The 13,966-nt window shown below is 40.4% G+C and overlaps 1 protein-coding gene across 4 annotated transcripts in view; it reads right to left on the bottom strand.

Moving 5' to 3' along the window:
- The window catches only part of LOC123761973 (uncharacterized), a 34,145-nt gene that overhangs the window by 8,003 nt on the left and 12,176 nt on the right, over positions 1–13,966 (bottom strand). For all 4 annotated transcript variants that reach the window (XR_011230294.1, XM_069335801.1, XM_069335802.1 and 1 more), the window contains exons 5-22: positions 13,448–13,580; positions 12,446–12,507; positions 11,931–12,045; positions 11,276–11,349; positions 11,013–11,118; positions 9,670–9,906; positions 8,923–9,022; positions 8,360–8,455; positions 6,976–7,051; positions 6,578–6,689; positions 5,681–5,874; positions 3,895–3,971; positions 3,230–3,432; positions 3,028–3,115; positions 1,925–2,055; positions 1,135–1,335; positions 748–930; positions 12–124 (exon numbers count right to left, since the gene is read on the bottom strand). Coding sequence is in view for 3 of the 4 variants with exons in the window: in XM_069335801.1 (XP_069191902.1) it covers positions 12–124; positions 748–930; positions 1,135–1,335; positions 1,925–2,055; positions 3,028–3,115; positions 3,230–3,432; positions 3,895–3,971; positions 5,681–5,874; positions 6,578–6,689; positions 6,976–7,051; positions 8,360–8,455; positions 8,923–9,022; positions 9,670–9,906; positions 11,013–11,118; positions 11,276–11,349; positions 11,931–12,045; positions 12,446–12,507; positions 13,448–13,580 (2,301 nt within the window). In the remaining variant the exon portion in view is untranslated. The remainder of the gene's footprint in view (positions 1–11; positions 125–747; positions 931–1,134; positions 1,336–1,924; positions 2,056–3,027; positions 3,116–3,229; positions 3,433–3,894; positions 3,972–5,680; positions 5,875–6,577; positions 6,690–6,975; positions 7,052–8,359; positions 8,456–8,922; positions 9,023–9,669; positions 9,907–11,012; positions 11,119–11,275; positions 11,350–11,930; positions 12,046–12,445; positions 12,508–13,447; positions 13,581–13,966) is intronic.

Raw genomic sequence — 13,966 nt, 5'->3', positions numbered from 1 at the left:
CGGACACTCACCTCAGGCACCAGCAGTCCTTCAGAACAGTTGTAGTAGAGTGTGGAGCCAATGGTGTTGCTGGTGAAAGCCCCCATCGTCATGTTGTGTCCGGCAGGAGGTGGAGCGCCACATCCTGAACACACGCCATTGTATAATCGAAATCATTAAAAGTTCACACAGGGTAACATTAGAGTGTTTGAGGTCCCACAGACTCATATGGGCCTTGATAATTCACACAAAATCACATAAGGTAATTGAAGCTAGGTCTCCCAAAGTTACCTGAGGCATCAAAGATCACCAAACGTCACCTAATATAAACTGCGCCTCAGACAGACAGTTGGAATGGTAGTGTGATAGTTAAGTCCACATTCTCAGTGACTTGCAGCAGGAGCGCTTAATATTACTTTACATAAAGTGAGAGTTAGGGTTAGAGAGGTATGGGAGGACGCCAGTCTTAACAACTGAGAACGAAGAACATGTTGAGTATTGACATATATATAAACAAACTTGTGTAATATCAAATTTGAATATGGTTAATTCTTGCTCTTAAATGTGAGTACAGTGCCAGCCTCGCTTCTTGTAGGGTCAAGGGTCGATCCCCGATGGTTAGAGTAGCTGGGCACTCTGTCCTCGGTCATAACCAGGCTTTTAGTCTTCACATATTCTTGTCAACTACTCCACTGCCATACTGGTTTAGTGTTTTCTCCTGATAATTCCCAGTTGAGCAGAGTAGGCGGTGGAGCGGGAGTGACATACCTTCATAGCAGGGGGTGGCGTCGGACCAGCCAGTGAGGCCGCAGGTGAGTGTCTGTGTGGTGGTGGTGATGTTCAGATAGTACCCAGACTTGCACGTCGCCACCACCACATTCGTGGTAACCTTGTACTGACTACTGCCCCAGTTAATGGTGGCGTTCTCTACCACCGGTCGTCCTGCACACACTGTCGAGTCATATACAATTACTTTACTTTAAAATGACATCAACACTGGGGAAAGAATGAATTGTTTCTTTGAACGGACAATCAACCAAGAGCACGTACTGTTTCTAAGGGGAGGGACCATTCAAACATTACGTTATATATATCATTCAACAAGCCAAACTTGAGTGATGTAGAGGATGGAAGGAGACGTAATAATGGACGTACCGTTACAGGGGTCGAGGGCTGGTGAGAAACTATACCCGCTTGTAGTCTGGGAACACGTGAGCCTCTGGTGGGTGTCGCCCTGCTGGGTGGACATGTTGGACGGACAGGTGAAGTTGATGGTGCCGTTGAGTTGAAGATGAGTCGGGCTGGTCACATTGGTGATGAGGGGCGACACCGGGCCAATACTGGTCTCGTTACACACTGTGGACAACCAGATCAAGAGATCAGACTGGCGGGGTCTAGTCTATACATAACTATCTGCGGGCTCACCATAGCCCGTGTTACTTGGAACTTTTTGTTCCAGGTAGCGAATCTTTAACAACAACTAGTCTATGGCGGCCGGCAAGAGTGACGTGCCGTAACTCTAACGCCTCCATTACCATCATTTCCACAAATACTAAGTATACTAGCGAATTTAGTTACATTGAGCACATACACAGCTGTGAAGGAGAACATTAGGTGAACAAACACCTGTGTGTGAGAGTATTGGGCACATAAACAACTGTAAGAGAAAACAATAATCACACAAACATCTGTGAAGAACATTAGGCAGACAACTGTTGGAGGTAGCATTTGGTATTTAATTTACCTATAAGTATTAGACGTCGAGAAGCAATGAAAGTTACGTATTGCAACTGCTGACATCAGTACTGACACTTAGTGCAACTATTAAACATCAAAACTGACACGCATGACAACTCCTTTTATCACTACATGTTGTTTCCTAATGTCTTGCAGTAGGTAATATCAAACGAAGGTGAGAGGAGTTGGAGTAGAGAGAGCGTCTTACCGTCGACGGCCGAGCAGTTCTGGAGTACCGATGGTTCATTACCATTCATCCAGCCTCCCAGGAACCCTTGACACCACCATTTTTGCTCCACCATGGGAACCTTACCCATGACGAAGTACCCCGGGTAACACCTGAAGGAAGAGGGGCATGGTGTCAGTATTGCCGGTGTATGGTACGCGTATTGTTAAGACTTGTGAGTATGATGTATATATGGTCAAAACTAGTGTGTATGGTGTCAGTAATGTCAAGATCTGTTTACCTCTAGCTCTTCGAGATGTTTCTTTACCTCCTCTTTCTCCTCAGTTACTGACATATCGTCCGTAATGGTTTCCACCCGTCATCTGTCCCTAATCCGGTCCTCCACTCTGGTTCAATTTTAAGCACTTCCTATAATCCCCCTCACAGACTTCTCTGTCATTTTCTGTAACGATATTTGCATCTTTTCTTAAACTCCTGCCTCGCATGCCACAACTATGCAAGTGGCGAAAAATGTTCAGTCTGTGTTTTACATCAGTTCAGCTGTTCTGACAGTTATGTTCAACAGCACTAGAGAGTATATGTGTATGAATGCTTGTATGTGTGTGCATGTGTGCTCGTATAATGTATGCCTATATATTTGTGTGTGTGTATGTCATACATTTAACAAAATTAACTTTCTCACAAGAGCTACAACAGGGCACTACAAAGGTTCAAATTTCTGGTTTCAAGCGTAGTTATCACACTAATGTATATTCAACGATCAACACAATATGTGACTAAATGGTTTATTTCAGAATAACGAAAACATCTGACCTTGAAGGGTTTAAGTAGTCGAGGTGAAGACAGCCAGAGAAGCAGAGCACCTACCTGTAAGTGAAGGCGGCCATGGACGCAGAGCACCTACCTGTAAGTGAAGGCGGCCATGGAAGCAGAGCACCTACCTGTAAGTGAAGGCGGCCATGGAAGCAGAGCACCTACCTGTAAGTGAAGGCGGCCATGGACGCAGAGCACCTACCTGTAAGTGAAGGCGGCTAGGAGTGTCCAGCACCCACCTGTAGCCAGGGGCACAGAGCACCTACCTGTTGGAAAGGGCAGCCAGGCAGGTTCTAATACAAAACACATACCTGTAGAAGACCGTGTTACCAACATGTGTGTCACCGTCCCAAGTCAAGGTCATGTTTTCTGTAGGTGGCGGGAGGTCATCCAAACACTCTGCCAGGAAGACACATGGTTTGATAATAAGCCTTTACTCTCGATGTATAAGCACAGGTATAAACATGTATTACTCTCTCATGTGTAATAAATCATTCTGAGGCACCAACCCACCATAGAGGCCGTAGCGTTGACAAATTACATAGTGCACATGCACAGTTTCATCAGTAAGAAGTGCATTGGTTAAATTGTATCCTTGAGCCGGGTTAGCATTTACAGTGAGATAGCGCTGCTTGTACCCCTCAACGGGCGTGATATTAGCCAGAGCCACAACATCAGGGTCGGGGGCGTACACCCCTGAGCCAGTCCAGTTGTTCCTGCGGAGGTCAATGTTGTTAAATGTTAGATGATATCAACACTTAACTCAATAATTTGTCTCTATGCTTTATGTTTCACTGATTTACATACTTTTATATCATCATTTATGCAATTCTAGATTCAAAATATAGTTCCTGTTAATGTGACAAGACTGTATTAGATGCAGTCTAATACAGTCTTTTATTCTTATTCTTTTTCGTCAGTCATCCCTGCTACTGTACCCTGAGAGTACTTCTCTAACCTGGTGTGTCCGGTCATCCACGCCCTTCCCCCACCTCCTGCAACATGAGTACTACACCTCCACCACCACCACCACTGTCAGTCATCACTACACCTCACTAGGAATTTCTTACCGCCACAAAAACGTTTCCACCAACACACTACTACACCCATCATCAATCACACACTACCAATACCAGTTGTAATATCACACAAGAGTCAAAACAGCACAATGACAGTACCGTTGGTTGAGTCCAATGATGGCAATCTTCGTCTCCTGCAGCGAGGTCTGGATGTTTACACTGTTCAGTGCTTTTTGCTGTAAGAATATCTTACATCATCCTCAAGGTCTCATCATTAAATGTCACTATCAAAGTCACTTAAATTTATGACAAAATAGGAAGAAAGGAAGGAAAGGATGAGGAAGAAAGATAGGGAAGTAGAGAAGGAAGAGAGGGTAGAGGGGGAACAAGAGGAGGGAGAGTAGTGGAGTATAACAATGAAAAACAGAACGTGTCAATAAAGGACATAGCTGAATGCTTATTGACCCATCAAGGCAGCTCCTATTTATATGCACCCAAACGCATTCATATGTATGTCTAACCTACACTTGAAACAATTTAGAGATCCGGCACGTTACCTGGTACGCAGTTCCACAGATCAACAACACTATTTCTAAACCAGTATTTACCCAGGTCTTTCCTTAATCTAAGCTTATCCAATTTATATTGGATAAACAAAACCCATTCGTCTTCATCTTGGAAACATAGATTAATAAATGATTCACAACATAGTTTTATAAACGGCCGTTCATGTTCAACAAATTTGCTATCATTTTATTCCATCATAGTTGAAGCAGTTGAGAGGCAGGTAATGTTTGTGATGTTGTGTATCTTGACTTTAGCAAAGCTTTTGATACAGTGCCACATGAAAGACTGATTAAAAAGATAGAGGCTCACGGTACTGGGGGTGCTACATTAAGTTGGTTGAGTCGACTTTTGAATTTATTTCTCGCTCAAATTTGGTATCGTCCATAAATTTGCAAATATTATTGTTCAATCTTGAATCTAAATCGTTACATATATGGCAAACAACAGCGGTGCCAGAAGAGAGCTTTGAGGCACTCGTCACACAACGGGTTGCCACCTTGATATATACCTCCACTTATACTAACTCTTTGTTTCCTTTGGTATAACCCTGCTCTTAACCAATTTAATTAGCGCCCTCAGTACCCTGAGCCTCAACATTACCAATCAACCTTTCGTGTGGCACAGCATACGAAGCTTTGGTAAAGTCATGGTACACAACGTCACAATCCTTTCCCCAATCAATGCTTCACATATACTGCAAAAACAATGAAAAACAAATCAGCATGTACACATATACTGCAAAAACAATGAAAAACAAATCAGACATGTTTTATCATGTTTTAAGGGTCCAACTTTTTCTGATTTTGGTATATGTGGAAGAAGCCTTTGGGGTGTATTTTTGCTTGCCCTGCTCTACGTACTTCATAATGTTTTTTGTTTTTGTTATCTATTTCTTAACCGTTCTTGATATTATAATAAAGTGTTGTTCAAGATATGTTTCCATTTGTAATACGCACATATAAACTTCCTTATTTCCAATAAGATTTTTAAATCCAATATTCATACATATTGGGCACGTAATTTGACCTAATCACTGTATACAGTATACTATATTCCTGGGCTTAAAACAGAAAACGGGGCAATACGTCACTTTCGTGAGCCGATTTCATTTTTAGTTACGTCCTTTTTTAGCCTGAGTGCGCATACGAGCGAAAAGTGACGTAATTTGTAAGAGTTTTTACGTAATTCGTAATTCTACCCAACCTACCCTTCCTAAACAGCTTCCCAATCCCGGAGGAAGAGAAGAAGGAAGACTACATCAAGGCACTAGTATCATCAACAATGACAACAAATGAAACTGTTAAAACAGGAACACGAACAAAAACATTAACAATGGCAAGACAAACCAACCAAACTGGTAAAGTTTGAGGGTGCTCACCCTGACGAGGCTCTCCAGATACTGGAGGACGTCCAGGCTCTCAGGGTACGCTAGGGAGCTCCCGTCGGCCATACAGTGCTTTAGAGCCTCGATGTGATCGCCTGTTCTGTTTATGTAGACACCCGTGTAGGTAGCAGTATCCAAAACATTGTAGCACAGCCCCTTGTATTGCGAATAGTTATTGGGGCAGAACGCTGTTTGGAATATCACAGAAGGAAGCTTCAAGTTATAAAAACACGAAATTTAAGATTAATATCAAATATATTCAAATGTCATGATGATCAAATACAACCCGTTCTCGCACTTTCTTACAGTCAATATTGACTTATTAATTTATTAAATACGTGCATATGTGGCATACTAATTTATTGTGAATATTTTAGTTTACCTTGAAAAGCTTCATAGAAAACACCGACCTTACCTAACCTTCTTAGTGTGTTAAGATAAGCATCTTATTGCTTCGTAATTACAATTATTACTTAACCTATACCTATAATATGTTAAGTAATAATTGTAATTACGAAGCAATAAGATGCTATACCTATAATAAGTTAAGTAATAATTGTAATTACGAAGCAATAAAATGCTTATCTTAACATACTAAGAAAGTTAGGTAAGGTCGGTGTTTTCTATGAAGCTTTTCAAGGTAAACTAAAATAGTCACAATAAATTAGTATGTCACATATGCACGTATTTAATAAGTCAATATTGACTATACGAAAGTGCGAGAACGGGTTGCCAAATAACATATGTTCTTGGGGTAAACATTTGGGCAGTGATCAGACACGAACGAAATACTTAGAGGTTAAGCAGACCTTAAGATACATATTTTATAAGGTAGAGTAGACCTCAAAGAAAGATTTGAGATTTATCGAGAAATACATTTGAAGACCTGACCTGGTCTCCTGCAGATGTAGCGAGTGGTGTTGAGGAAGCAGCTCTGAGCGCGCCCCTGGAGGGTGATGGGGGCGGCCTGGCCCACGGTATAACACTCGTTCCTACCCGATAGCTGTCAACAACAAATAATACATTACGATAAGACAATTATTATTAGTAGTAACATCTTTAATGACAAAAAATAATTACAATTTTTGCCTAATCTGAGGAATTCAATTATGTGTTGAAACTTGATTGTTTCAAGCGTGGGTTACACATATATATATGAATAAATTTGGGTGAATACAAATAGAAGCTGCCTCAAAAAGGGCCAATAGGTCTTGTACAGCTACATTAATTCTTAACTTTTTAATTAATGCAAGATGGCACCACGTGACACACCACACAACCACACTCACCTGGCAGGTCTCATTTGGGGCGCACGGAACATTCATACCGCTTGGGCTTGGCGGCTGGAAGGGCGTCAATGAGTCCCTGAAGAATAAATGAAGTAATAATTCTAATGATAATTAAAATAATTACTTTAATAATAATAATAATGAAAGGTCAGACAATAGCTCTCGGTAGTTGGGAAGATCTTTGACCAAATGCTTGTTGATACACTAGGTAAGTATGTAAACAGAGGCATTAAGAACCTGGTTTCTTTGCAGTGCCAATTAAGGTGCTAGTTAAGAACCCAGGGTCGTAAGTGGCCAACCCTTGGCATGCGTGCCAAAATTGGCACTCAAATTACTTTTTTCTGGCACGCAAAACTCAGGGCTCAACTTATAAAATAATGAAATAAGTATCCAACTTTCTTTTTCTCATCATAATCTCATTTCTTTTGTGAGTTTTGCAATTTGTATATATCCTTCATAAGGGATGAAGATTTAATTAAAGAATGTCTTTCATTTTTATTTTATTTTATTGTGCTTTAGCAAAGTAAAACGATTATGAGATTGGGCACTGTAATGTATTATGGAAAACTTAAAAACTTATTGCTGATTAACTTCATATATAAAACAAAAAGAACAATTCTGAATTATTGTTGACTCTTTTCTTGGTGTTAAATTTTTTTATTTTTTTTATTTATTTATTTCTATACAAGAAGGTACATTGGGGTTAAGAGAGTACATAGTAATGATGTTGTTAATTTAAATTGTGTGGCTGTATATGGCAGCGAGAATTACACTTAAAGCCTAATAGAAATACCCACACTATCAACATAGTGCAACGACCTTTAAGTCAAAATTACGTCACAAAATTTTAAATTTTTTGTTAGTCTTACATGACTAACAATCATCACTCTCGGAATATTCTGTGACATTACCGCTCTAGTGTGATATTTGCTTATTTGAAAATTTCTCCCAATAACTAAAAGGCGCGATGTTTCCAAAAATTTCGATAGGCGCGCGAGAAAATGTTGCCTCCAAGAGTTGTCGATTTTGGCGCGCACACTTAGAAAGATTGCCCACCCCTGCCCTAGACGAACACCTCGATAACTACTTGCTATTGAACAAGCAACCCGATTTTAGAGATACAAGAAACACCAGATTTACCACTTCAGATGACCACAAGTAAGACAAGAACCCTGACCAAGACCTGTTAGCCATGTCGTCGAGGTTACTTAGTTAACTACTAAGTTAACTTGTGACAAATTTGGTATATAATTTTATATATAAGGTTGCCATAGCTGGTGGAGGGTGGTTTAGCAGCACAGGTGTGGGGCTATGTTCGTAGTTGCCATAGCTGACGGGGGTTTTATGATAATTGTAGAAGACAAAGCACATTTGGGTGCCATACCTGACGTGGGCGGTGTAGTAGTACTGGTTGTTGACTATGTTAGGGTGGTTGCCATACTCCGTTAGCAGCGCCAATGATGCCAGCTCGTCGCGGCACCTGTAACAATATGAACTAATATTGCAGGCGACGAGTCACAATAACGTGGCTAAATTATGTTGACCAGACCACACACTAGAAGGTGAAGGGACGACAACGTTTCGGTCCGTCCTGGACCATTCTTACAATCGACTTGAGAATGGTCCAGGACGGACCGAAACGTCGTCGTCCCTTCACCTTAAAATTTAAATTTTGCCCCGAGGGGCGAGTTTATTGGGCAGCGCCACTCATCTTGTGAGTGAACATACCGCCATAGCAGAATGTACAACACTCCCCAATAGGAAGAAAACCCGCTGGGTTGTTCATCCTGTCACTTCTTGTGTGTGGTTTGGTCAACATGAACAAATATTTATTTAATAAATAAATCATAAATTGACGTGAGAATGCTTGTAGACATATGAATAATCATTAGTTTATAACCTTATAATAATCATTGGCATGTGTGTGTGTGTGTGTGTGTGTGTTACCTGAGAGAAGCGGTGACGATGCCATAGGTAGCGTCATCGTCAGAGAAGCGAGCACAGGAGGTCCCGTCCACAGTCTTGACGTAGTTGTCTGGGCAGGTCACTGGCCAAAACATTACACATTACTCACACTCCTCCAAAACTAAGGCATTAGGATTAACATTTCCAAACATTACAATAAACAGGTCATAATACGCCTGAATGACTCTAAACCTCCAGTTTCCTACGATAAACAAAACAAAAGCATTACCCAATCCACGTATCAAACAATTAATATGTGATTACCATAAAGTGTAACTCCTGCTTTGTTGGGTGTTGGAGCGCTTATTATTTCATTATAAGACATGACTGACATATATAAGCCGAACATGCAAATATATATATATATATATATATATATATATATATATATATATATATATATATATATATATATATATATATATATATATATATATATATATATATATATATATATATATATATATACTCTGCTTGCCTGTCTCCCTAAATATCGAATTATAATAATTATTTTATCACAGTACAGATGAACAATCTGCATTTATAAGATAGAATATCAGTCTGTTCAAAGTTGGAGGCCTGAGGTTTGGGGCTAGTCTCACCCAACTTGGCAGTAGGAATGCTCTGGGGGTACAGAACGGCACATGTAAAATTAAACACACAGAAAACTGTATGTGCGATAATATCCAGAAGATGCCTCAGATTCCCGGGAGGCAGAGAGGGACTCACGCCGACACGGAGGGGAGATGATGCTGGTGTTCCAGACGAGGGTGCCGTTGGTGAGCGCGACACAGGTGGTGGAGTCCTCCGTCACCCTCTCAGCCATGGTGGTGCTGTTGCCGGCCATGATGAGCTCTCCCACGCACTGGTACGAGATAACAGTGCCGGCACTCCTCACAATGGGGAAGGTGATGTTGATGTTCCTCCACCACGGCGCCATGGCCACCTCCGGGGGGCAGGAGTGGTCTGGGAGGGGCAGGTAAAGATGTCAGTACTAAGGGAGTGCTGAGCGAGGAGGGGGCTGGTGATGAGGGTGAGTACAAATGATGGGAGGGTGAAGGGGGTCGTGGTGGGGATGATTGGAATGGTGAGAGAGACTAGTAACCACAGAAGAGGGGCTGGTGACGAAGTGGTGACTGTGATGGGAAGTATAAACCTAATAAGAGCACAATAATAAACACAACTGCAAGTCTATTACCCCTTAAGATCATAATAAAAGTAACTATAGAGGCCTTTTATTGCATGCGAGGCAGCTCCTTAGTTTGAAACAATCCAGTGATCCCACGTATATAATAATGCCCGGTAATTGGTCCCACAACTTAATAACACTGTGGTGTGTGTGTGTGTGTGTGTTTAAAACTCACATGGCTCAAACCTTGACTGCATCAAGTACTAGGTCCATTTAATTCAAAGTTAACCACTGCACTGCGCACCTGGTTTCGGCAAAAACTTTTTAGTGTAATTGTCAAGGACATATTTTTGTAGTTTTTATAAATATTCAAGTAAAGTTAATGTCAAAATGTTTCCAAACCAAATATTTCCATTTCGAAACATTAAAAAACCATGAAAATTTAGCCTAATTAAAAAAAATAGCACAACTCTCAGAGCGCCTAAAGGCACTTTGCGCAGTACAGTTAAATTTCGTGACTGTTGTGTACTGTGTGTGCCATACAGGCCGCAGATATTACTGCCCTATACTCCTCAATGTACAGTCTGTAGATAAAATGTCCATCAGTAAGAGTAGCCAACTTCAATCATGGCGTGTTTACTTAGCACCAAACACAACGCCTGCTACTTGATCAATATAGTCTCTCGCTCTCCTGGATGCCATTTTCTAAGATGTTTTCAATGGCCCCCACCCTAGATTTTTTAGCCACAATATTCATATATGATCTCAATATACTAAAGTATCTTGTAGCCAGATTTGATACGTATATATTAAATACATAGTAGCTTTGTTAAGACGTGCAACAAACCAACATGCAAGGAAATGACAATACTTGTCTGCAAACAGCAAAACAGTTGCTACAGTATAATCAGTTAGAAATCAGTCCGGAATCCGACGGTCTCACCGGCGTCATAATCCTGAGGTCGGACAAAAAGGGCGACACTCCTTATAGTCTGGGAGGTGTCCTTGGTGAGCGAGTCCCAGGTCATGGGTGAAGGGATCAGTTGACTCTGTGGGCGGCCCAGACACATCACTAATATACTATCAACCACTCAAACATATTTACTTATTGATTCCAACTTGTTCATTTATATTAACAATAATATCATTAATTTCTTATATTTGTCATTAACTTTATTTCATTTCACTGCTACTAAAATGACTTACAGAATTAACTCCCGAACGTTCTTGCCACCAAAGATCTTGAAATTTTTGATTCAAGTTCCCAGAAAATGAATCTCCTAAAAATACAATGATTAACGCCAATTAGCAACAGAGAAAATTACTTTATATTGTTTAAATTTTCCCGTGAAGCATAAATATAAGCCAATATCCCTGAAAAAAAAACCAGCACCAGGCCGCCCACGCCCACACCCGCGGGCCGGCGGGAGGGGGCGGGGAGCATCAGCCCAGGGCAAACATGAATAGAGTACAACAATGCTACTCATAATAAATAATTAAACATTAAAAATATATTGGTCAAGTGGGTTAAGGCCGGGTAGAATAATTGGTTGGAAGTAACCAGGTAGCACGGTCGAATCACCGAATTGCTCTGACCTATTCAAAACAAACATTTTAAAATATATCTTGATAACTGAAGTTAGCTTGAACACAAATGCTGAAGAAAGAATTATACTTCACTCTTCAATAGCAAAGAATATCATGTAAATGTAAGATAAAAAAAGATCTATTTTTTCTATTAAAGAGTACCATGTATTGAAGATTCCGAGGATCAACGACCCAGTGGCCCAGTCTCCGACCAGGATAATAACTACCATTACAACTTAACCACTGCTGTAATGTCGTCACTATAATTACTTACCAGCAGTTCCATGGTAGTCTCCCACTGCTGTTAGAGTCCATGGGTTATTTTGTGCCATTTGGACCCCACTGTAGATGGCGAAGTAACTCTTATCGTTAGTAAGTGTGATGTTGAACTAATAAAGAAGAAACAAAGAATGTAAGATAAAGGCGTCAACAATGAATGTGAACAAAGAACCTGATGGTAGAGAAAACGGAATAAACTACAGTATATAATTAAGGGCACTTTTAACAATATAGAAAACTTGGGACACTGTATACAAAATTATACCATAGCTGTGATAATCTTAAACTGTATTACATAGATAACATATACTGTATATTGTATACTGTTCAATAATGATTTTGACGTGAACGTGAAAGAAGGAGCGGTGTCACCGTGGTTTTAGTGTGGATGTTGTTGGTGTACATGATGGTGTACATGTTGGAGTACATGTGTATAAGTCACGCTGCCTGGTAAGGTGTTGTATTGTGTGTCAATTGGTGAGGATCCGTACATGAGAGAGATACACTTACCCAGAACACCAGCGGCCGCGGTGTTGTACCGTTCCAGTTCAGTGCTGACAGCTTCTCTATCCCTGAAATATATTAACAACTACTGTTACTCAAATTATATTAAAAACACCATCATAAGTCAGGGACAAGGGAAAGGTATTTGTAGTCGAAAGTTTGAGTTATCGCTCTTAAATTAAGTAATGAACTGGATAAATCAACATATTACAAGGATTAACTCAACACAATAAAGGGGTCAATTCATTATTTTCTAGAAATATAATATACATCAGAGTTTATCACAGCAATTGAGGTTAAATTGTTACACTGAAGAAGGACATTCATGTTATTCTGATTATTTTGTTACTCTCAGGATTTAAAAACCACTGGTTAAATTCAATACGTGGAAATGAAAAGAAATGTAGCTAACTACACTTTCAACTTGATATATATTAAAGGGTATTTGAACGTAAAGAAAGAACGAGGGTGGGGAATAACTACGTCTGGGGATCATGTGTGATTAATAAGCCAGGAGGCACCACAACCTTCAGGCTATATACAGAGTGAAGCAGTCGCCACAGTTACAGATGGGAGTCTTGAAGGCACGTATATAGCTGTCACCTGGCAACAAGCAAAGGGGGTAGACATTTCTCATCCCCCCTCCCCTTGCCGCATGAACCTACTTAAGCAAGCGCAGGTGCCTGGCGCCTTCAAACATATCTGAATAGCAATCATGTAAAAACAATCAAGAATGTCGTGACCATTATATGAATGATCTTAGCAGCGGTGGCGGGAACGTCTTAACAATCACGCCACAAACAGCAAAATGAATTACAATTTTGCCTAATCTGAGTAAGTCAAAACTATGAGAACTAGACGTGTGTGCCGTTGCGATTTTGAACTGGTTCTGTTATTAATGTTAGACCAGATCTGTGGCTAATGTAGTTACCGTAATCTATTATCCCAAGATACAAAGAAAATAAAACAATTTTTAAACCTTTGTAAAGGTGAAGTGCTGAGACTTACTCAGGAAGTAAGGCTGGGTCATCGAGGATATGTCACTTGGTTCTGATACATAAGTGTTGGTAAAACCATTACTGTTGTACAACACCTGTGTCCACCCAGTGTCACTTGTGTCACTTGAGAGACTGCAGTAAACCTGTAAAGTGTCAATTAAATTATAAGACTTGCACCCGTCCCACGTTCTAACAGTCAACTCTTAACTATTTAATGGTATATCAAATAATACAAGTCGCAGCCACCAACCTTCCAACCACACACTTGCTTTGTAAGTTTGTGGGAATTATACCATTTATGCAGCTCGTCCTCATTAACAAAGACCAATGTTCATTCCATGCAGCCACCAAACCTATGTTCATAAATGAAAAACTATTTGCACACGACTCACAACTGATGACGTTCAAACGTTTCTCCAAAAGTGCTTCGCTGTCGAACTGTTCAAACCACAACGCTGTAAATCCTTTACTCACGTACTTCAAGTACAAATAATCGCCAACAGAACCTAAACACCTAACCTACCTTAAC

The sequence above is a fragment of the Procambarus clarkii genome, chromosome 34 (assembly GCF_040958095.1).
Source record: "Procambarus clarkii isolate CNS0578487 chromosome 34, FALCON_Pclarkii_2.0, whole genome shotgun sequence".
NCBI classification, from domain to species: domain Eukaryota; kingdom Metazoa; phylum Arthropoda; class Malacostraca; order Decapoda; family Cambaridae; genus Procambarus; species Procambarus clarkii.
The sequence above is the reverse complement of the archived record's forward strand: the minus strand, read 5'-3'. Positions and strand labels throughout refer to the sequence as shown.